Source organism: Melitaea cinxia, chromosome 8 (assembly GCF_905220565.1).
Source record: "Melitaea cinxia chromosome 8, ilMelCinx1.1, whole genome shotgun sequence".
Classification (NCBI taxonomy): Eukaryota; Metazoa; Arthropoda; class Insecta; order Lepidoptera; family Nymphalidae; genus Melitaea; species Melitaea cinxia.
The window spans coordinates 2,945,602-2,970,906 of NC_059401.1; the positions used below are offsets into that span (position 1 = coordinate 2,945,602).

Consider the following 25,305-nt stretch of genomic DNA (forward strand, 5'->3'; position numbering starts at 1 on the left):
GTGCCTTACCTTAGTTAAAGTGTGTAAAAAATTGTTTTAAAAAAATATTTATGATAAAAACTACTTCTATACAAATATTATTAAGAAGAAATATGATTGATTGATGATGAGAGGTTGATTTTCTGTACTTACACCACACCTTACCACAACATGAACGGTTTTAAATGTTCTTTGGTCAGGAGAATGCTACGATATCATTAAGTGATTAAAAATACGTAAAATAAATGTGCAAAATCGTAAGAAAGCCACAGGCGAGACGTTAGTGTATTACAATTTGATTTAGTTTTGAATAAGGTTAGATAAATGCCACTTCGTAGAAACGACGTACTGATTTATTTCCTGGGGAAATCCCATCACGTCACAGGGCCCAGTCACGGAAACAAAACGTGTCTATAATTATTTAAAATTAATTTCGTAATCAATGCGATAAAACTTTTTTAATTAATTGACTTTCGTTTTAATAATTGTGTTTGCAGGCAAACGAAAAAAAAAACGACTTCAATTAATTCGACAAGTAATATAACGTAGGTAGACGAAAACTTAGTCAATTAACTACGCATTATCAAAGATTACTCCAAAAGTTGTAATCAAATCTCGATGAAATTTAAATGTGACCACACGATAAACATCGGCTTTCGATTAAATTAAAAATTATCAAAATCGGTACTCCCAGTAAAAGTTATGTGGATTTTCGAGTTTCCCTCGATTTCTCTGGGATCCCATCATCAGATCTTGGTTTCCTAATCATGGTACCACACTTAGGATATCTCCTTTCCAATAAAAAAAGAATTATATCAAAATCGGTTCATAAACGACGATACTATTCCCGAACATACATAATATATATACAGTCGAATTGAGTAACCTCCTCCTTTTTTGAAGTCGGTTAAAAAGTAAATATTAAATAATTCACATTTTAACTACAGAACGTACAGATTTCAAGTAATCAATAGAAATATAGTATTAATTTAATTGCTTTCAAATATATATTTTTTTCGCATTGGCGAATAACTATGACTTAGACATTAAATTATGCGAATTTACTACTTCCTCATTTTCAACAAACAAATTAGTATTTTAAACTTCAGGGTTTCAAAAAGCGAAATATCGATTGCGAATTATGCTTTGTTTACTGAACGATCATAGCTATTTTAGAATAAAACCAAATGCACCAACATTTTGCCGATTGTTCAAGAGTATTCAAGTATATACTTCTCAAATGGTCTATTCTTCGTAACAATCGCTCTGTTTTGGAAAACTTCGAGATATTGCTCAATTGCTGGAAAGTTACCGTTCGTTCAAAAACGTCTACGCTGTGTGTGTATTCAAACGTTGTGTATCATTCACACTGCCTACGAGTACGAGTATGAGTGATCACTCAAGTTATACGTGCAAAAATACTTGAAAAAAAATCGTATGACTGAATATATAAAATTGTTATAAATTTTATTCCTATAAGCTTTCTAGCTAATAAATTTGTTGAATCATTATTTTAAGGATCTTGTTCAAATTATTAATACTCACACGTATTTATTATAAGATTTGTTTAAAATTTTACGAGAACAGGTTTATCAATTTCTAACGCCAGGTTATTACAACAATTCAAATAGGATAAGAAGTCAAGTAACCTACTGGTTAAGATTATTTGTGATTTACAGTGTGACAAAATTTAATCTATACATATAATAAAATGGTAGGAAAGTCAAAACTGTACATAGAATATTTTTTTAAAGAATACTTGGGGTGTGATCTACAATCGATACCGAAGCCAAAAATATGGTTTTTAGGATTTTTGTCTGTTTGTCTGTATGTATGTACGGGATAAACTCAAAAAGTACAGCATGGATTCACTTCAAATTTGGCACGAATATTAAGAAATCGGGTCAACATATAGGTTACATATTATCACGCTATCACCTACGGGGAACGAACAGTGAACCTTTATTTCTTCAACGCATTCTGTAACAACGTGTAATCTAACGACGCATATTTGAATGTTGTTGTTATTATGTTAATAACCATGCTATAAGCTAGCTTCACGCTATAAAAAAAGACATTCTGTAGTATGTATATTTAGTATAAGCATTGCACCCGTGCGAAGCCGGGGCGGGTCGCTAGTATGAAATAAACAAAGCTATACAATAATATAACTCGACACTTCAACTGTTACAATTACTACGGGTTTTATTGACACACTAACTGATAAGATAAACATTAAGCTTTACGAATTTCAGTGTTTGTTGATTACACATAAAAAGCCTTACAAAATAGCAATAGCAAATATTAAATCTACACAATGATGACACACTATTTTTAAGTTAGACCTCCAGACGTATACTAAAGTTTGATAGTTTCTCTTACTTTAATTTATAAAATACTAGCTTTTACCCGCAGCTTCGCTCACATTGATTTTTTTAAATAAAAAGTATCCTATGTTACTTCTAATACTTCCAAGAATATGTGTACAAAGTTTCAGAATGATCGGTTAAGATGTTTTCGCGTGTAAGCGTAAATAACGAAATTCCATTCACATTTATAATACAAATAGGGATAACTCTGGTTCTGTAGCTTATCTTTTGGTTGGAATCATTAAAGGTTTTCGTGCCGGACTGTTTCTGTTTTTTTTTTTCATTCAGGTAGCTTTTCTCGTCACGGTCCTCTAAAAGAAACAAATAAAAGACCTTATGCCAACATCGACGTTCTTGCTCTTATAGGGCTTAAAAATAGTTCCATTAGTCGCCATCCTAGCAAGAGACTTGGTGAATTGACTGTGATTCCCTAGTAAAGGAAACAGGCACTTTTGTGGGACGCAACCTAGATAGAGAAACTGGTTAGAGGAACAGCCTTAAAAGCACGACCCGCTGCAGTGAAAAAAATTCGTCGCTAATTTCGAAATTACATCGTTGTGGCGTTCTTACTTGAAACACTTGGACCTAGGAGAAGCAGTATAAAAAAAGAAATTAAAAGAATTGACTCCACGTTTCATTGCCTCCTCTGATCAGAAAATCAGTTTTGTAATTCACATTCAGCCGAGAAATGCCGCCAGCATATCTGCCACCGTTCCATGCGGACATGATTTATACGGCAATGTTATTAGTACTTAAGTTCTGTGTATTTTAACAATGTGTAATAATATTGTAAAGATTGAAAAAAACGCGTTCGTCAGATAGTGTTTACATTGCATCGTCATTGTGTTGTATCTATTATTTATTTAATGTATTATATTATCAAGAAAAAACATAAAAATAAAAATCTACGCGTACTTTTAAAATTATAATTGTATATAGTCACTCACTTCAGCCTAATACAGTCCACTGCTGGACATAATTATGCCACCAAAAGTTCGCACCAAAAATGGCGTGAACTCATTTGTTTTGCCCATAGTCACCACGCTGGGCAGGCGGGTTAGTGACCGCGGAGCTGGCTTTGAGTCTTTGGCCTGTGTATTTCAAGTCCTGCAGTTGATAACTAAAAACTCGTAATTGACAGAAACCTTTGAACGTTCAATACATCTGAATCTAGCATGTATAATCTTCTCCATCCGGCATTAAATTCTGTAGGCTTTATGAAAGGGATGTACTATAAAAAAATATAAAATGAAATGTTATAACTTATTATAACTTTACTGTCTAAATTTATTAATTAATAGTAAGAAAAACTCGATACGCATGTTCGATCAAATAGTTTTTACTGTTTTTTATCTTCAAACCTGTATTGAAGGCAGCCAGCTGCGCAGACCACTGCGCCAAAGGTCGTCAAATGCATCGATCTCTTCACCAGTTTATTATATTACTTGTTGATTAATGTTAAAAGAATATTTTTGCTTGATAATGGGTTAAGGTTCAAGATTTTGTGGCTAATCTTTAGATTAAGACCCGGCATTTTGGAATTTAAAAATAACCCTAACTTATTGGTTGGGGTTATTTTTTTAATCCTAACCTATCGGTTAGGGTTATATTTTATATTTTTTTGTAACGAAATTATTTCGATAACTAGTCAAATTTTGATCTTAGATAATTTGATTATTAATAGATTTACCGATTTTGTTTGTCATTAGATAGCTATTAAACTAACAGTATCTAAAAAAAATTACAAATGTTCATGAATTAATTCGTTGTCTTACAACAAACTACACCTCCTTTGTCGAAAAAGTCCTCATCCAAGTCGTAACCCACCAATTTTCTATTTATAATCATATTTTTTGGAAACAAAATTACTGTAAAAACGGAAAAGCGATCGAATGCCCTAAATCTACTCCCAATCTGCAACAAAATATATCTTAATATTATCAACATCTGTTATCATTTTATGACGTCGTATGTTAAGTAGGTTAATCCGACCGACTCCATTTTGTTTATTTGCGATTGTATTTTCTTTATTTACATTTTTATAAACAACGATACTTTTTTATACTTTTAATTAAAATAACTGTTGACCACTTATACTGTGAACTTCATTGACCTTTGATAAATGGTAATTTTAATACCACATCTTATCTTAGTAAAACAATTAATAAGCAGATGCGCTGTGCAAATGCTTGCATGAAAAGGGCAAATTGATATCCAGGATTCCCCTTATACGTTCAACAAAGTTTACCGTTTGGCCTGTGTGTATAAAAACACATGTTTTTCCCAGTATAACCTCAAACGCGTCTAAACATTGAAAGTGAAAACTCGTTGTTTTGTAATAAATAATATTTCAAATAATGAAATTTACGGTGGTCATCTTCGCTCTGGCGGTCGTTTTGCAAGCAGAAGCGAAAACCTTCACGAGGTGTGAGCTGGTACAGCAGCTTAGGAGCCATGGTTTCCCTGAGGATAAGCTACGTGATTGTAAGCTAATATTAATATAAATTATTAATTAATATTTATTTAATAAATAAACATTATAACCACGTCATTTATTTAATAAATATATCATATGTTCGGCAAGACGTACAAAATTAAGTGACTTTATAAATTTATTCAGTTGTGAATGGAGAGTGGTTAGACAGAGTCGTTTTTTTTTTTCTAGTAATTTTTAATTTTAACTGTATCTAACATACGTATTGATCCCCTAAAATATAAACTAATGATTAATTCTGTATATTGTTTAAAATAAATATTATATTTTTAAAACTCTTTTTTGTATTTCATCCAAAAAACTTCTTCATCATTCTTCTTCATATTTTTGGTGTGGGGCTTATATTTCGAGTCTGTCTTTGGCAAATTTTAATCATAACCGAAATATATTTTTTTTTTGTATGAAACAACTGACGGTACTTTATAAAATGCACGAATAATATGGCAGACATAAATATGTCTATAATAATAATAATAATAATCTATAGTAATCACGCTACTTTTTTTAAATGTTTAAAACAGTAATGAGTGAAACCGTACAAGTAATTCATTTTAAATCAATATATACGCCACGTAAAATGTAATTATCAAAATTGCTTTTTAACTTAATTACTCGACAAAGTGACTATTTTAGGGTTAAAATCATATTATTAATGTTATTAAGAGTTGAAAAAATGTCTCAAACAATAATAATTTTAATAACATCATACGATGTTAGAATATATAGGAGACTTTGTTTTATTTTTAGTAGGAACCCTTAGGCCCCCGGTAGGCCTTGTCTCTATTTATAAGCCCTAATTTCTGCTACTTTACCTATCACATTATCTTACATTTTGATCAGGAAAGGCGATTAGGCTTAATGTCAACAGTCTATCAGTCATTAAAACAATACAAAGAGACCTCTAAAATAATATAAAATAAAAATCTAAAAGAAAATATGCTTAGGAGCCCCGGGCGAGTTTTCAGCCTTTTATTTATTATTATTTGCTCAACCGCGACTCACAAGCGAATTTACTTTGTACGTGACCTTAGAAAAGTAATTTAGTCGTGAAAATTTATGGCCTTATTTTGTAATAGCCTTGTCAATTTTTAACTGATAGATTTGTGGATTTTATCCATCTTAGACATAGCGTCTTTTATTCCATGCACCTGCCGGCCTAGCATGCATACAACGAGATATCTCTTGACGAGAGAGAGAGATAATGTCTACATCGAGTATTTTCTCGATTACCCTAACATGCGCACTACGAGAGACAAAATTCTCTTCCGAAGACTTCGCCTTGTCGAGTAGAGAAACATTATCAACCATAATCACAACTGAATATCATTCTTATTTCTTATGTCGTAAAGTTGAATTTACAAGGTTATTGACCAATTTCAAACGAGTGACACGTGTTTTATTTAACAATGTTCTCGGCCTTTTGGCTAAGATAAAAAGTGTATATCTAATTTAAAAAATCTAATATGGAAAATAAAACGGCGTAAGTAAATGAATTTAATTATATATGTAAAACAATATGCTCGTGTTGTGCTTTATATCTTGTCGCATATTAGATAATTGTAATTCTATCACGCATTGTTTGTTTTTTTTTTAATTTTTAAAATTTTTTGAATTTTTGAATTTTTTTTTTGATTATTGGTTTTACTTTTATTCTATTTAATTTTATTTTTAGTTAATGATTTTTTTAATATAATTTTGTTTTGTTTTTTATTCTGAATGTTGTCTTGTCTTGTTGTACTAACCCAATATGGACTTATACTTAGGTCTGAAATAAAGTATTATTATTATTATTATTTAGAATAAGAAGCAACAGGGCGCAAATACGTTTTTTGTGTCATTATATGGCACACTTCACTCGACTTTTCGCATTTCCCGCTCTTCGTATACCGAAATTATATAATTATAATAGGGAAACGCCATGGTATACAAAAAATAGGCACCCGGTTTTATTTATTTTTTATTTATCGTCTTTCTCGTCGATAATATTGAAGACGAGAAGTTTCTCTTCCTAAAACGACAAAATTCGACAAAATTACGATGTCATGTTAGCTTCCGTAGAGATAAATATCACAGATCACTAAAATTTAATGATTATCTCTTCTTGACCTAACGAGAAGAGTATCGCGTGCACGCATGTTAGCTACTGTAGACATAGAGAGATAATACGAGAAAAGGGGTAGACAAAATTTTGTCGAGGCGCGCATGCTAGGCCTGCTGGTTATATTGTCTTGTCTTCGAAAAATCTTAAATCTCTTATATGAAAGGATATAAAGGAGAGCGATAAAACATAATTTGAAAGCGATAAAACATATTTTATTTATAGAGTTGATTTATTAAAGAAATAGGAAGTTTAATAAATAATAAAAAAAAATGATTTTACTAGACATCAAAACATTTATACGTACTTGATATATATTTTATATACGTATATATATTATGAGTATTTTGTTTGTTTCAGGGGTTTGTCTCGTAGAGAACGAAAGCTCTCGCACGACCAACAAGATTGGGAAGGTTAACAAGAATGGATCAAGGGATTACGGACTCTTCCAGATCAACGATAAATACTGGTGCAGCAACACTAGCACCCCTGGAAAGGATTGCAATGTTACTTGCTCAGGTACTGTGCATTAAAAATCTTGAATGCTAAGTTATTAAACATATTGTGGTAAATTTCTATACTGATAAGCTTGAATATATTTATATATTTAAAATGCAATATCTTAATATATATAAATCTCGTGTCACAATGTTTGTCCTCAATGGACTCCTAAACTACTTAACCGATTTTAATCAAATTTGAACACCGTGTGCAGTTTGATCCAACTTAAAAGATAGGCTATATTTTATTTTGATATATTATGTTATTATTCAGAAAAGAATAAGGTGATACGAAGTTCGCCAGGTCAGCTAGTATATATACTAGACGATGACCGTTCATGTCAATGACCAAAAAACAAGACCTATTTCCCTCCGGCGCGGGGTAAGACAGGGGGATGTAATATCACCGAAACTGTTTACCACTGCGCTAGAGGATGTTTTTAAGACCTTAGATTGGGGGGAACGAGGCATCAACGTCAACGGTGAATTCATCTCTCACCTTCGTTTCGCCGACGATATTCTGATTGATCTTTGCGGAGACGCTGGATGAGTTAGGCCGAATGCTGGCCGGCCTAAACGAGTCCTCCCGACGTGTCGGTCTCTGTATGAACTTGGATAAGACGAAAGTCATGTTTAACAACCAAGTCATACCGATACCGGTATCGGTCGATGGTACCCTTCTCGAAGTTGTTCAGGATTATATTTGCCTAGGCCATACTATCCAACTGGGCCGCAACAACTTCGAGAGGGAGGCCGATAGGAGGATTCGGTTGGGCTGGGCGGCGTTTGGCAGGCTTCGTCGAGTCTTCACTTCGAAGATTCCGCAATGCTTGAAAACAAAAGTCTTCGAACAATGCGTCCTGCCTGTGTTAACATACGCAGCCGAGACGTGGACACTGACGAAGGGACTGGTCCACAAGTTTAAGGTCGCTCAACGTGCAATGGAACGGGCTATGCTTGGGGTTTCTCTTAAAGATAGGATTAGAAATGAGACTATCCGCGAGAGAACGAAAGTAACTGACGTAGCCTACAGAATTAACAAGTTGAAGTGGCAGTGGGCTGGTCATTTGTGTCGCAGGACCGATGGCCGTTGGAGTAGACGGGTCCTAGAGTGGAGACCGCGTCTTGGCAAACGCAGTGTGGGACGTCCTCCGGCCCGTTGGACCGACGATCTACGTAAGATTGCCGGTGTAGGCTGGATGAGGATTGCGGAAGACCGGGATGTCTGGCGTGAACTTGGGGAGGCCTATGTCCAGCAGTGGACTGCGATAGGCTGAAGTGTATATATATATATATATATATATATATATATATATATATATATATATATATATATATATATATATATATGGGATACATTTCTATGAATCTGTGGCTTTAGAAAGGGGCTCCTGAAACACAAAATAAACACAAATGCTCAGACGTTTCCAGTAGCTTAATGTGTGATTATATCTTATGAAAATCAGTCACGAGCGAGGATCGAAACCGTAACTTAGCCGTAACGTAGCAACAACCAGCTGTTGTGACTGCCAACCTATCACCAATTTTTACAGACATACATAGTTTAGAATATTTATATATTTTTTTTCGTAGATAGCAATTATCTCATTAATTCAGCAGTTATAAAATAAAGATTAACGCATTAGAAACGTGCATAGTTTAAGCAAAAAAATATATAATATACCAATTTTTTGTAGATCTTCTGACTGATGACATATCAAAGGCAGCGACTTGCGCCAAGAAGGTATTTAAGCGTCACGGATTCAATGCATGGTACGGCTGGAAGAACCACTGTAAATCCAACCTCCCTGATATTAGCTCCTGCTGAACAACTCACTAAAAGGAAACGTTTTACATATAAATGTTATACAAAAATTTAGATTTGTAAACAATTAAACCAAATGATCAGCATTTACATTGTAAGTCGTGATATTTCTAACGCATTACTGAAAGCTAAGACAATGATTTTGTATGATGATTTTGTAATTGAGTGCATTATTTTATTCTTATCGAAGCAAATTACAGCAAAAAATCCTCATTACACTGCAAAAGTATAAATAGGTTCTTTGAATTTAATTCTTATGACCCTACTTTTATTATAAAATTAAATATTAAAAATCGTAATCATCAAAATTTTATTTCCCCATCTTATTTGATAATGATGGTTACTGGTAGCAAAATAATCCATCTCTGAAAATTTATTGCTCGCCTTTAAAGGTTATGGATGCCGGATAGCAATCTCTATATGCAGACATTACTACGATACTAGAATAATAATAGCTGTAGTCAGAATCGTTTCTGGCGCTCCTTCATATATTTTCTTGAAACCATTCACTATAATCAAGAATTTATCACTATGTAGATATCAGAAGATTAGAGTCCTGCCAACATTAACGTTCAAAGTAATCTCAATATCCTCATAGGCTGTACTGTTTTAAAGCCTAAATATTAATAAATAGGCTTCCTAAAAAAAAAAACAATTTTATAATCTTTGTGTAGGTTTGTTCCGTAATGGAATTTACAATATTAAGGAATGTTTCCAAGAAAATGTTGAGGTGAGGTGCTCCTGCCAGTCGCAGAGTTAATGTGCACAAAGGTAAACTATTCCCTGTACAAGTATTTTGAGGTTTAGCTCTTAAAATTTAAACAACATCGCACAGTACATGTAACATACAACATATATATATATATATATATATTCTTTTATGTATGTTCGGGGATAACTTCGTCGTTTATGAACCAATTTTGATAATTCTTTTTTTGTTGGAAAGGAAATATTTCTGGTGTGATACCATGATAAGGAAAACAGGAACTGATGACGGGATCCTAGAGAAATCGAAGGAATTTCGAAAATCCGCATAACTTTTTACTTTTTACCGATTTTGATAATTTTTAATTTAATCGAAAGCAGATGTTTATCATGTGGTCACATTTAAATTTCATCGAGACCTGATTACAATTTTTGGAGTAATCTTTAATAATGCGTATTTACTTGACTAATATTTTGTCTACTTACGTTGTATGACTTGTCGATATAATTGAAGTCAGTTTTTTTTTCGTTTACCTGCAAACACAATTATACTAATTCCATTCGTCTTTCTTGTAAGTGATCTAACACTTTGCATTAGCTTCGTACAAAATAAATAATTAAGAAACTTGATATATTGAAAAATTTCGAAAAACTTAAAGACTAGGTGGGATATCAGTTGTGTAAGCAAGTAGTGAATAACAATAGTTTTTAATAAATTAAAGTCGTAAAAGTTGTAAGTCATTCTATTCTATTGCTTTAAGTAATCCAAAACCTTTTTTTGCCTATTAAATATTATATGAACCACCCGCTTTCCTTGTCGTTATTTCTAACTGTTGGACCAGTTCATCTAATGTTTATTTCAATTATTTATTTCATCAAGATAAGAACGGCCTACGTCTAAATGCTCGACTCCTTTAAGAATGTAATTAATCAATCTCTCCCAACTTAACGCCCAAGTTCTCTTGAGTCATTATTTACGATAGTTTCGCTCAGCTAGTTAAGTAAGAGAACCGGTTGAGAATCAATCTGTACGTCACCAATCTTATTACAATAATAACGAGATCGAATAAATCACACAGACATAGATATAAATATAACATACACTCTTGATAGCATACACATATCATCATTATTACAGCCTATACAGTCCACTGCTGGACATAGGCCTTCACAAGTTTACGTCCAAAATAACGTGAACTCATGTGTTTTGCCCATAGTCACCACGCTGGGCAGGAGGGTTGAAAGAAGAAAGAAAGAAAGAAAGAAAAAAACGTTTATTTGATCACAAACCAGAGACAAGAACAATAGTTTAAAATGACTATACAAAGCAACATACACATACTACTCTTACACACTTCAAACCATCGCGTGCCTCAGGAATGCGCCAAATTGGTTCGGTTCGGCATTAGTCAGATTGCCATAGTAAAAATGGTACCTGACACCGGTTTTCAACCAAACCATAAGGTCGAGTACGTCACTGACGTCAGTTTCCTACCAATAAAATCTATTAAATCTAAATAATAAATAAATAAATAAATAATAAAAAGAAAACAAAAGTTACGTAAGAAAATTATACAACCACCACCAAAACATATACACAGTTATACCACCACCACACACGTACAACGTAACAAATCAGAAATTATACAACCACCACCAGAAACATATACACAGTTATACCACCACCACACACATAAACACGTACTATATTTATATAGAGGACCAAATACAAGCATAAGTAAAGACTAGATAGTATAAGTTATGTGGCTGAGGCGTTTGCGATTATATCCATTGTCTGTTGCTCGACAACAAGGAACTGCTTTAAACACCGTCGGAACGTATCTACGGTATTGAGATCCCTTATCGGCGGCGGCAAGTCATTCCAGACCTTCGCCGCAGCGTAGCGAAATGTTCCTTTAAACGCTGCAGTTTTGTGTGGGTGTATCGAAAGTTGCTGCGAGCACTGTCTGCGCGCAGTGAGCCAGCTCAACTTCTCATACAGATATGGCGGAACCCTATATTTAATGACTCCAAACAGTAGACACGCAAGGTGGTATTTGCGCCGCGCCCTCATTTTAAGAACCGATCGATTATTCAAAAAAGGCGTGACATGGGTTCTGAATGGAATGGAGTAACAAAACCGAGCGCATGCGTTTTGAACTCTCTGGATCAGTTTACCTGTTCGAGCCAATAAACGAGGTCCGTAAACCATGTCACCATAATTCAATTTCGACAGTACCAGAGCTTCTACTAACTGTTCTCGCAGCTCCTCAGAGAGAAAAGGTCTTATCTTATAAAGTACCCTGAGACGATAAAAACAGTTACGTACTGACTCGGCCACGTGTTTCTCATACCTAAGGTGTCTGTCTATCAGTAGTCCTAGATTTCTGGCTTCGTCAACTCTGTCAATAGGCTTCCCCAATAACATTATATTGAGCGATGGCGGCAATTTTTCAATCTGCTTCTGGGCTCCAAAAACCATATATTTCGTTTTTGAGGGATTCAAAAACAAGCCGTTTCTCTCCGACCATACAGAAATTCGGTCCAAGTCATCATTCAAATCCTTTACTGCCCTCTTATGATCTTTAACGTTGAAGGATATGTATAGTTGCACATCGTCTGCATACATGTGATAGCTGGATTTTTGGAAGCAATCAGTTATATCTGCGCAGTACAAATTAAACAGAACTGGTCCCAAAATGGACCCCTGTGGTACACCTCTCTTCAACGGTGCCAAGACGGATGATTTAGTCCTCCCATCACCAAGTTTTAGTTCTACAAGTTGTTTTCTATTTGTTAGATAGCTATCAAACCATCGCACAGCTGCATTATCAAAACCAAAATAATTCAGCTTAGAGAGGAGTAAAGGCACATTGATTGAGTCAAACGCCCGGGAGAAGTCCAACAAGACAAGCAATGTGCACATCCCTTTGTCCTGGGCAGCCAAGATATTGTCAGTTACGTCCAGTAAAGCAGTGGCAGTACTACGGTGCTTCCTAAACCCAGACTGAAATGATGGCAAGATGTCATTTGTCTCCAGGTAATGCGTCAACTGCTGGCAAATGACTTTTTCAAGTACCTTTGAAAGACAAGGCAAGACACTTATCGGCCTGAGATCTCTAACATCTACCGGGTCATTTTTTTTTGGTATCGGACGAACCACAGCAATCTTCCACAAATCAGGGAATGTAGATGTCGCTATCGAACAATTCACGATTGCGGTGATAGCCTCTAAGGAGTTTGGCAGTGTCAATAATAACATACTTAAAGTAATATGGTCATACCCTTCAGCATTTGATTTTAATTTATGGAAAACTCTAACAATATCCGTGCTTACTACTGGTTCAATTTTGAAACAAGCTGAGCCAAAACGATGAAACTCAAAATATGTTAAAACAGACATGTTGGTGGTCAGGTTTCCCGGGATGCTCAAAAAAGTGCTGTTTATTGCATCTGGATCTGCAAAATGAGGAGGAAGTTCTTGTTTATGATTTTTAGATATGATAGATGTTCGTAAGTTTTTCCATAACCGTTTTGGGTCTTTAATTTTGTTATTTATATTATAGCGAAAATATGCTGCTTTTTCGCTATGTAAAGAGTTTGCAACTAATATTTTTAACTGTTTGTAGTAATTTTTTTTAGAGTTGGTCTTGTTTTTTCGATATGCAGCCAGCGCACGATCCCGCAACTTCATCATTAATTTAATAATGTCCGTTATCCAGGGGTATGAAGGCTCCCTAATTGTGCGTGTCTTAATAGGAGCGTGGACATTATAGAGTGCTAATATTTGACTATTAAACGAGTGAACCATATCATTAACACTTCCTTGTGGTAAAGTATCCTGCCAAGACATCAGGGAGAGATCACTAGAAAACTTATCCTTAGATATATTTTTAAGAGGTCTATACGTTACTACAATAGGAACAAACTTATCACATGTAACCTCGAATTCTGTCCTGATAATGCTGTGACCGTTAATAGCTCGAAAAGCCTCGACTGTAGTGTAGTTAGCCGGGAGATCGCTGCAAATTAGATCGATCAATGTTTCACTATTTTCTGTAAAATGCGTAGGCGATGTTACTAGCTGAGTCAGATTATAACATTTTAAAAAATCATAAAACTTTTTAGTCTTGTTGCCATTTATATTTATCAAGTTTATATTAAAATCGCCTAATAATATATAGTGATCATAACTACCCAGGCTAGTCATTGTATCACAAACGGCGTCAAAAAAAAGGTCAGTGTCCAACCAAGGTGGACGATACGCAGTACCAATAGCCAGCCTTCTTCCATTACATGATAACGTAATCCACATCTGTTCTACGGACTCATATCGCATATCTATTGGCGCAGACCAGGTACGCGCGCTGAGCCCGCGTCTCAGATAAAAGCCCACACCACCACCGCGGCCGCCGCGAACACTTGGTGGGCGAGGCTTATGACGTAGACGGTAGCCAGGCACGACAGGGGCTCGCCCGTCTTCTCCGGGCCGCAACCAAGTTTCGTTAAGGGCCATTACGTCGAAGCTATGTCTCTGAAGTGCATCTATAAAGTTTTCGTGATCTGTACCTAAGGAGCCCACATTAAGGAATCCAACTTTAAGATTTGTCTTAGATCTAGTCATTCTTGCCAGAAAATATAATAATATAAAATACAATAATATACAGTGGAATATACAAATATATAACAATAAACCATATATATAAAAGTATGCAGTACAAAAATACACAATATAAAACATTTGTGTTATAAAGTTCAATAGTGTATGATAATAATATCACAGCATATATATAAGTTCGAATTATATTATATTCTATAAACATTAGGATAAACATCAATATAAGATAACACAAATTATTTCGTTTTTTCAAATTAAAAAGTACAAGTACATCATATAAGTTACAACTTATTATGTATGAAAGACCTAGGACTTTGAGGCACACGTAATTATCTATACTTAGTGAACTATATCGACAATGATATACATGAGACTTATAAACACATTGTACAACACAATGAAAATGTATCCTTATATAATATAAAACAAAATTACTATTGGTTTTAACAAAGGTACAAAGAAAACAATTACACACAATATGCGCATTCGTACAAAGGTAGTGAGACCAGCCAGTAAACGGATGAAATAAAAAGAAAAGTAATAATAATAATAACATTAATAAACCAAAAACATTGTAGTTATCTTTTAACTTTAACATAAACAGCGTTCTATTTACATGATTTTGTGGGAGTTTCAAAAATCTGTCGCAAGTCCACTTCACTGCGAATAAGACAAACGGAGTCGCCTGGTTTTTGTCTGGCCAAAATACGTCCCCGCCTCGTCCAGATGTATTTCCAGCCAAGCCGGTTACCGATCTCGCGTGCCTGACGAAACAACTGCCCATTCTGTTTGGTTAGCCGTTCGTTGACGTAAAACCGCATAGGTGGGCCGGGCAAGTCAAGATCAGCGGAGGTGGCACCGCGTCGGGACCGCGCGCTCGCTAGCATCCGGTCCCGCAGATCGCGACGAGCCAGCCGCACGACAAGCCTCCGCGGACGGATGGGCAGCAGACCAGGCGTCGTGACCGGGTCGGCGGCGCTTATGCGCCGTGCTCCAACACGCTCAGCGCTAACGATGTCACGCTCTTCTATATTTAAACCAAGTTTTGAAGCCACTAACAACGCAGTATGTATTGGATTCTCACCGTTAGCTTCAGGCAAATTGGTTATATCGACATCATTTAACAGTAGTTCCTGTTCCTTGTCATTTAAGTCGCTTTTTAATTGCTCGATAATCTCCTGCATACCTATCGATGGGGCGTTCTGATGTTGCTGCTTTTCTTCTATAGTTATATTCTTCTATAGGTTGGTGACCGCAGGGCTGGCTTTGTCGCACCGAAGACGCTGCTGCCCGTCTTCGGCCTGTGTATTTTAAAGCCAGCAGTTTGATGGTTATCCCGCCACCAGTCGGCTTTTTAAGTTCCAAGGTGGTAGTGGAACTGTGTTATCCCTTAGTCGCTTCTTACGACACCCACGGGGAGAGAGGGGTGGCTATATTCTTTGGTACCGTAGCCACACAGTACACATATATGCCGATATTATATACATTACAATTCTTATTAAATACCAGCTGTGTCCGCGACTTCGCCCGCATGGAATTTAAAAAAATTATTGTTCAATTAGCAGAGTAACAAAAACAAAAAAGTTCTAAAATAAAGCCTAAGTTAGTCCTAATTACATCAGCTATTTGCCAGTGAAAGTACCATCAAAATCGGTCCAGCCATTTCAGAGATTAGCAGGAATAGACAGACAGACATAAATTGTAAAAAAATGTTATTTTGTTATATGTATCGTGTACACATCCATATCATCATTCATCATAATTTCAGCCTATCGCAGTTCACTGCTGGACATAGGCCTCCACAAGTTTGCGCCAAAAAATGGCGTGAGCTCATGTGTTTTGCCCATAGTCACCACGCTGGGCAGGCGGGTTGGTGACCGCAGGGCTGGCTTTGTCGCACCGAAGACGCTGCAGCCCGTCTTCGGCCTGTGTAACACATCCATATGCATTTAGTAAAAGCGGTTATTTTAATATTACAAACAGATACTCCACATTTTATTTATTTGGATAGATAATGGTATTCAAAACAGAATAGGTCCATTCCTACCTTAAAGGTATTTACTAGAAACCATTGATGACCGACAGAATAAACGTTAAACGAACAAACTAAGCTAATAGCATCTGGTAGAGAATAACAAATGGTTCGGGAACATCATTAATAACCTTTAGTTCGACTTTGGTACCGGTTAAACTCTATGCGAAAGCACTCACAATATTATTCACAATATATATATATATATATATATATTGTGAATAATCTAGATATAAAAACGAGGCGAGTTTAAATTATATAAACTTTAAGTACCGCAGTGGCTCATCGGCGTTATTAAATATATCACAATGTTTTTTAGTCTTCTTCAATACATTTTTGGAATAATGGAATAAATGCATTTTCAAATACAAAATATTATTATTATTATTTTTATAGCACAAGTAGTATAGTACACGTAGTAAATGGATTGGAGCTTAATCCACCACGCTGCTCCACTGCAAGTTGGCGGATCATCTACCTCTCTATACAGAACAAATAAATTGAGCAAAATCAGCCACGTCGTTTTACTGCGAATTCGTGGATGATTTCTCTACTTCCTAATAGCAATCGATACATACTACATTATGTGACATTGTGTGCTCCATGCAATATGTATGTTGGGAAGACTGACAAGCACATAAACGGAAACTACATTCTTGCCCAAGCAGAGTTCGAACCTAAAAATATCGATGTTAAGGAAATTTTAAGCACTTGGTTTATGTCTATACCACAACGGTTGTTACAACAATATTTCTAAAAAATAAATCCAGCCTTTAGTAAACATTACAAAACTTGCGGCCTCTGCAGAAAAAGCTATCATAAAGCTGCTATCATTATCCATAACATAAATCGTGTATAAATAAAATGTAAATACAATAAAAATGCAAATATCCAACATCGTACGCTTGCTCAGTTCACATCAGAGCAATTAAAAAAAAAGCTTATGAGATTCGTGACAAAACCCACTTAAAGCTTATTCTGTTAGACCAGTCTCAGTTGCCATTACATAGTACAAACAAGCACCTTTCGAGCGGTCGAAAAAAGCGCCTACCAGTACACGCATGCGCACACAGCAAGATAAGGAGCAAAAGGAAATATGACCTCTACGGCTATATGCATAAGGGTTACGGATACTTTTGGGACAGCTGTACGATCGACTACTCGGTGAAATTGGTGGCAGTTTATCTGAACTGGCGGCGAGTTATGCCGCTCGAATGGGCGGCGCGGGTTGGACGCGTGAGGCTCGCGTAGCTGACGACTCTGACTTCGAAACCTTGAAGCAACTCCTTGGCTCTGATGATGGATGGAACTTGGAGTACGAGCGGGACGGTGTCAAGGTCTGGGCGGAGGACGCGGCCCACGGCGCCCTGCGTACCGTTAAGGTTTGTTTGTATACTTTGACCAGATAGCACTTAGCATAACCGATATGATAATTTGCATTACGATTATTATCTAGTTGACCTTATGATTAGTTATAATTAAAATGGTTCACGCTTGCACGTAATATGCAAATTTGATGTGTCTAGGTATGATTATTTCCTTTGTGTTCGATGTAAGTTTTAAGCTCATTTCCCGGGAGGCAGTTAGTCTGGGCTAGGTTCGTTACTTCTAATTTGTACCTGAAGAATAATTAACGTAAAATTATAGTCTAGGTTCTTTGTTACATTTTTATTATATTAACTAGTTAAAATGTTTTAATTTTTATTGATAAAAAAATTGTTACTATTTAACAATTTTATATATATTTAGTTATATCATACTGGGGCTGGTTTATTTACTTTTTCTTACATTATAAATGTATGTATACTTTATAAATAAATATAGATAAAAACAATTCACGATACATGTAACACACAAATCATTAAAAACCGTTAAATCTGGACACACCACTCTCAAACAAACAACAAAACAAAGCAAGTTTCTCTTGTACATATGCTTTTAATCGCTCCAAAAAAAATATTGTTATAATTATGCACGGCATTCAGAAATTGCGTTTTACTTGTGTAACTTGTGTGTGTGGTATTTACGAGGTCGGCAGTTTACGGGTTCAGTACCCGCTTGAGATTGTTTATATTTCCGGTTTGGATGTTTGTTCTTGTGGGTCTCCCCAATGTGCCTCGGAGAGCACGTTAAGTAGTCGGTTCCGGATGATATCATAGACACCTGATAGCGACTGTTTCTCATAGTATGTATATATTATCCGCCAACCCATAGTGGAGAAGCGTGGAGGATTAAGCTCCGATCCATGTCCTACATGGAGAAAGAGGCCTATGCCCAGCAGTGGGGTGTTACAGGCTGAATCGTCGTCGTATCGATTTACTTATAAAAGTTACAAGTATAAAGTTTATACGAATGTATTAATTTCATAACTCAACCTTGGGTCAAACGAAATTAGGCCACTTCCGAAATTTCCTTTTACAATAAAACCACTTAAAACTAAACTTTGAAATTGTTCATGGTATATTGTGATGTCGACTGTATTTGTAACAAATATCATTGTTGAAGTAAAACTTCTTTAAGCACGCTTGACTTAGGGAGTAAGCTGGTGAATGCGTGACTGGAGCGTTACGAAAAGTGTGATCGGGCGAATGGAAGTGAAGGTAGAAAGAGATACGTTTCTCAAATTACTGTGGGGGTAACTAAGGAAGTTGTATATTAAATATGGTTCCCGAATACTTCTCGTTTTGATAATTGGTTTATATTTATTTTTGTTTTTATTTAGCTAGTTGTTTATTGTATTCAAAATGAACAACAATACACAAGAACACAAGTAATCATAGACAACCTACACTATACCAGTTTACTGTTACAGCTTTTTATAACTTATTATTAAGTAAAGAATTTTTCTAGTATGAAGAAAAGGCTTAGGAATTCATTTATCATGATATTCTCATGTATTTACGTCCTTAAAAATCTATAAAAATATTCAGATTAGTTTATCGCGCGGAGAATATTCACCTAACATATTTTATGACAGTACTGGCTCCGTAGCTTTGAATTCACGACTATTATCTACACATATCGGCTCATAACTAGAAAACAAAATTCCTCTTACTACACTATAGTCAAACAACGACACAAAGATAAGAAACAATAACACAATAGAAATACAGAAGTGCCAAAGCTGGCCCAAATACTATTATATATTACAATAAGTATTGTACAATCTCCAATATATCTCTCACTAACCAATATATTTATAATATACTAGCTGTCCCCACAAACGTTGTTTTGCCATATATGCTATAAACCCCTTAATCCCCCCTCCCCTGATAACTTATGGGTATGAAAAATAGAGTACTGTGTGGCTACAGTAGGTACTAAAGAATTTAGCCACCCCCTCTCTTCCCGTGGGTGTCGTAAGAGGCGACTAAGGGACATCACAGTTTCACTACCACCTTGGAACTTAAAAAGCCGACCGGTGGCGGGATAACCATCAAGCTGCTGGCTTTGAAATACACAGGCCGAAAACGGGCAGCAGCGTCTTCGGTGCGACAAAGCCAGTACTGCGGTCACCAACCCGCCTGCCCAGCGTGGTGACTATGGGCAAAACACATGAGTTCACGTTATTTTTGGCGTAAACTTGTGGAGGCCTATGTCCAGCAGTGGACTGTATAGGCTGTAATGATGATAATGATGATGAAAAATAGATGTAGGCCGATTCTCAGATCTACCCGATATGAACACAAAATTTAATAAAAATCGGTCCAACCGTTTCGGAGGAGTATATTAACTAACATTGTGACACGAGAATTTTATATATAAGATTATTTATCAATTTTGACGCTTATATAAAACTTTTTTGCAGATTATATGTGTGTGTCAGAAATGAAAGCAACTACGCTTTAGCATATTAATGGTTCCGTTAATCATCCTTTTTTACAATAGAACCGTAGGCGTTATCTCGTTTATAATGTAAAATATAATAGGGCATAACAATACGTTATTTATACAAGCCTTTTATGTACTCGAATATATTTTATTGTAGGGCACGTGGAAACATTTCATATCGCTCTAGTGTAGTGGTGCGTATGACGTGTAGATTGAGTTAGATTCCCAATCGGTATGAATATTTTTATTCATACAAATATTTATTTCCAGTCTCGATGTCTTTTCTTGTGAGTCCCCGAAGAACACATTAAGCTGTTAGTCCCGGCGGTTACTATAGACACATTTTCTATGTTATCAGTAAGTCCATCTATCTCGACGACAACTAAATTAGTCGTATTTTACCATTGTTAGTTGTATATCTTTTATAGGAGTCAAAATAAAATCCATATTTTAAATTCTTTCTTTTATTTTAAAGTCTAAATCGCGTCTTATTTAAATATTTAATAGTCAGAAGTTGGTCAAAAGTTTTTTCTTTTTCGCTGGGAAATGCTTTTACGCACCCCGCCGAAGAGGCTAGCGAGGGTGTAGACAGCATAACCATTAAAACCCAGCGGTGCCCTCATCGCCATAGCAGGGCGCCATGGGATCGCTTTCGCATGCTACCATGACGCCACGACGTTTGGCCCGAATCGAAACTTTGACTAATAATTCATATTTATAGAAACTTTATGTCTTGAGCACGTAACAAAAGCGTTCAAAAAGCGCGTTGAGTGCTTCCAATCTCTGAAAAGAACTATTTTTGTTTAGTAATCAAAAGCTTAAATGTAAAACGTATCTTTACGTATCGACTCGACTGATTTTTATGAAATTTATTGTGTATATTTCGTAAGTATGAGAATAGGTCGTAGAATATATTTTCTACAGCAAGGGACAGTAACTACTGTGCCAGCGCGCTTAAAATAGCAATAACACTCCGCATGGAATTTATCAAGATTTTTTTCCCAAATATATCTTGCTTTTTTTTCGCACTACATACACTAACACTAATGTTATTACACCGTCATCATCGGAAAAGAAAATTTCATGAAAATCATCCATGGAATTCCAATACAAGAACACGTATTCGTCCTTTCGTCTCAACAAGGGAAAATCACATAATATTACACCGCATTATAAGTAAATTATCTCGTTCAGGCATAAGGGTTTCCATAGATTTAAGCAAGGCAGTTTTTTGTGTTTAAAACTTTAGGGCATTATACATTTTAGTTTTTTGATAATCGTTCTTATGTAGAAGCCTTATTGTCCTATCCCCTTGGTGGGGCAGAGACTTCCATATTACTCTGTTATCGCGTTCTATTCTGGCTTCGGTTCACGTCTGTCCGTTTGCCTTCTTTTCGGCTGCCACTGAACATCTCCAAATGTGTTTAGGATGGCCACATCTCCATTTCCTTTGTGATGTCTATTCTAGGACTTGCCTTGGAATACGGTCGAGCACTCATCTTAAGATGTGTCCAGTACTAGTTCTCTTGTGGTGCTTTACTAGAAGATCGATCGGTTTATGTAGTATTCAGCAGCATTAGCTGTCGTAGATTCGACTGCTGCTCCGGGCAGATTTTCATTTATGCAAATATTTGTTTAATAAAAAAACTTGTTAAAACTTCTGAAATGAAAATGAAACCAGACGTGGGTTATTCGCAACAGAAACAACTCTTTACTTGAATTTAGTTTTAAATGGAGATTATATTTCCCCGGAGAGCGAAAAGTTTCTTGTTAAGCTATTCCGCTGAGATGATTCCGCATCTAGGAGATTATAGAACTACCCTCTTAATGCTATAGTTTTTTTTTTAAATATTGGTATATACCTTTGTTGTCATATATGGAGTCATTATGGATACCCAAATTAAGTGAAGGTAAAAAATAATTTATTACACATAGGCCTACCAAAAAAACGAGTTTTATAATGCGGAAAACTTTAAAGCTAATTTCCTAATTATATAAAAAGTGATGATTATATTATATTTTTCTAAATTCTTTACTTCATTTGTGATTAGATCATCAGTCTAGTTTAGCGTGCATTTATTTTTACTGCTCCACTTCTACGCTGTAACTTTATAGCCAGATAAGCAGTCTCACTTAAACAAGTACAGTTTGTCTTTCCTGAGATAAGCGCTTTCAAATAATTGTACAATCTCTTTCGCTGTATTATTCTATAGATTTTATGGAACTCCTAACAACGTTAAATCAATTCTTAAATCAAAACAAACTTAAATTTTGTTTTCATTAATTTCCTTTAAAATAATTATGATCAATCATCTGTGGGATGATTTCAAGAATCTTAATTATTAACTTTTAGTTTTCTTTAATAATCCGCCTACCTGCAGTGGAGTTGAGTTGTGGATTAAGCTCCAATTCTTCTCCTGCATGGAGAAAGAGGCCTATTCCCAGCAGTAAGATGTTACAAGCTAAATGCGTTTCTTAGTACATGATCGTCTATTAATACATGATACATTTCTGTACTGATTTTCTTTAAATGAAACTAAATTCAATTATATTTATAACTTCAAATGAATAATTTCATTACTTCACTCAACTACACGAGTCAGTGAACGCTTCCGCATGAATGAAATTGAATCTTTCAAAGAAAATTTAATGAATCGTACATTCATTATGTAAAGCCGCACAAATTGAAAGCGATTATTGGTTAGCTAAACGCTTTAGTTCAGTTCAAAAGATTATCTCTACATCTGAAGTAAATTTATCTTTGAAGTCAGTATTGAGTTTATTACTTTAAATCAATCTTCAATTGGACAGTTCTCGGGTACAATTAAATTAATCTCTAGCGATTTTTCGTCATCAAGTTGGGACTGTATTTCAACTCAAATACGTTTTTATCTGTTTTAACAGACTTTGTTATTTTCTATGAATGACAGAACGTTGTTCCTTTATAGAAATAGCAAGAAGTAGATGTTTAAGAAAGCAACTTCAGTTTTTCTATATTCGTCAGTTTTCCATTTACGCTTTATATATATTTTTTTCAATAGCATTAAGCTCTCAGCGAATGCTAAAAAATATCAGCCACGTCAAAGTAGAGTTGGCTTTTGCTGAGTATTGAAACTTTAATAGTCTAATTTGGTTAAGTTCAGCTTATATTGATATTCAAATATAATGTATTTAGAAATAAAATAATAAATAAATAAATATTTATTATATTGACACTCCATATTTTGCAACAGTATAAGGTATCTGTCTGATATCCGTAAACATATAGAACACAAACTCTCAGATTATGACAAATATCTATAGAGCCAATACAAAAGTTAATCTTTACAGAAGACGGCATAGTGATCGGCTAAATATTAAGTTACAAATCACAAATGAAGGTATAATGAAAAAAAATTACGTTTCATTTCATTAATTAACTATAGCCAAAATTTAAAATTTAAACAGTAATCTTCAAGAAACGACGCATCAAAGAAAATTAGACAAAACGAAAACTAAATATCTCAAGTAAAAAGTTATTAATAGAAATTTTTCTTAGAAATATTCGTCTTAGAAAGATTTTCGTTTTTGTCTATTTTGCTATTGAATTTTCTTGTCGAAAAAATCAAATGAGAAAAGTCAAACAGATAAGAAATATAAAGGTTTTTTAAAACGTTATTCCATTGGTACGTAGAATTTTAGGTCTATTCTCGTTTAAACTGTCAGGCTGTTGTAAGCCTTGTTGTATATTAAGACAAGATCAAACATAAAATATACAATATTTTTTAATAGTCTACATTTTATTTTTTATTTTTATTTCATAATTTATAAATTATTAGAACACACTTTAACTAGGCAAACTTTTGGAACAGGTTGCAGTGATCGTGCTTTTCGCTCGGGCGTTGTGGGTGGGTGTACCTCAAATTTATTTATGCATATATGTACTTGTATATCACCCGACTGTTAATTACCGAAAACACAGACATTAAATTGCTTACATTAGAAATAGACGACCATGTTTTAAATTTATTTATATACATATATTATTGTATAATAATACATATATACATTTTACAATTCAGATGTAGAGCGAGCGTTTGTATGCAGTAAGTTATGAGAAATGTAAGTGTTACACACAAGGGATCTGCATTGTGTAATTAAATAGCTAAGATACGAAGCTTTCGCTTTTTGTATGCACACCACTTTCAACACGGAGCTAATGTGAAAACAGAATAGCAATGCACTAAGTAATAAAAAAAGAGCCAAAAACATATTTACCAAAAATGAAACAAAAGAATTGTATGTGGTATTTTTAATTTAAATTTTACAAATTGGCATAAATTTTATACCAGTCCTTAAATTGACAGTAAGTTAATTTGACAGATTAAAAATCAGCAGTTATAAAAATAAAAATAAAATAATAACTTACTATATTTGAAGCCATCTACCACTTTGACAAAGAATAACTTTAAGCATATACCTACTACATCTTACATAGGTTTTTTTTCGTTTTACAACCTACGCGTTTACAACCAACATACCACAATACATCACGACGAATGACAATTGAAACCGTCTCTCTCGCCGTAAGACTATGACATGAATATTGAATAGGCCTTTTAAAAACAGAAATATGTAGTCATAATCATAGAAATTTTTCGTGTTTTTCTTGTTATTTTATAGCTAAGCTAAAAGGGTAGGGTGACCAAGCTTAGCTCGGTATTTTTAGTAAATCGTGTTTCTTGGAAATCATTATTTATAAAATATGAATAATATTTTTTACCGACAATCTAAAAATATATAAATAAATATAAAAAAATCAAAAAAATAATTAAAAAATAATAATGATAAAATATGAATAATATTTTTCAATTA

General features: G+C 34.8%; 4 protein-coding genes across 4 annotated transcripts in view; 2 read left to right on the top strand and 2 right to left on the bottom strand.

The window, feature by feature from the left end:
- Window positions 1-4,630: 4,630 nt before the first annotated feature.
- On the top strand, window positions 4,631-9,355 carry LOC123655929 (lysozyme-like). The gene is made up of 3 exons (XM_045591670.1): window positions 4,631-4,832; window positions 7,301-7,459; window positions 9,138-9,355. The coding sequence occupies exons 1-3, from the start codon at window positions 4,706-4,708 to the stop codon at window positions 9,266-9,268; spliced, it is 417 nt and encodes a 138-aa protein (XP_045447626.1). The 5' UTR covers window positions 4,631-4,705; the 3' UTR covers window positions 9,269-9,355.
- A 2,374-nt stretch (window positions 9,356-11,729) lies between these two features.
- On the bottom strand, window positions 11,730-14,594 carry LOC123655785. The gene is made up of 2 exons (XM_045591540.1): window positions 14,333-14,594; window positions 11,730-14,026 (listed from the first exon to the last, which is right to left on the bottom strand). Exons 1-2 carry the CDS (start codon window positions 14,592-14,594, stop codon window positions 11,730-11,732), a joined length of 2,559 nt encoding a protein of 852 aa, XP_045447496.1.
- Window positions 14,595-15,196: 602 nt separating this feature from the next.
- On the bottom strand, window positions 15,197-15,772 carry LOC123655786. Its single transcript, XM_045591541.1, has one exon. It carries the CDS (start codon window positions 15,770-15,772, stop codon window positions 15,197-15,199), a length of 576 nt encoding a protein of 191 aa, XP_045447497.1.
- Window positions 15,773-17,809: 2,037 nt separating this feature from the next.
- Window positions 17,810-25,305, top strand: part of LOC123655925 (START domain-containing protein 10) — a 34,317-nt gene continuing 26,821 nt past the window's right edge. The window contains exon 1 of the mRNA XM_045591665.1: window positions 17,810-18,002. Within this exon, the coding sequence (XP_045447621.1) occupies window positions 17,835-18,002 (168 nt within the window). The 5' untranslated portion in view covers window positions 17,810-17,834. The remainder of the gene's footprint in view (window positions 18,003-25,305) is intronic.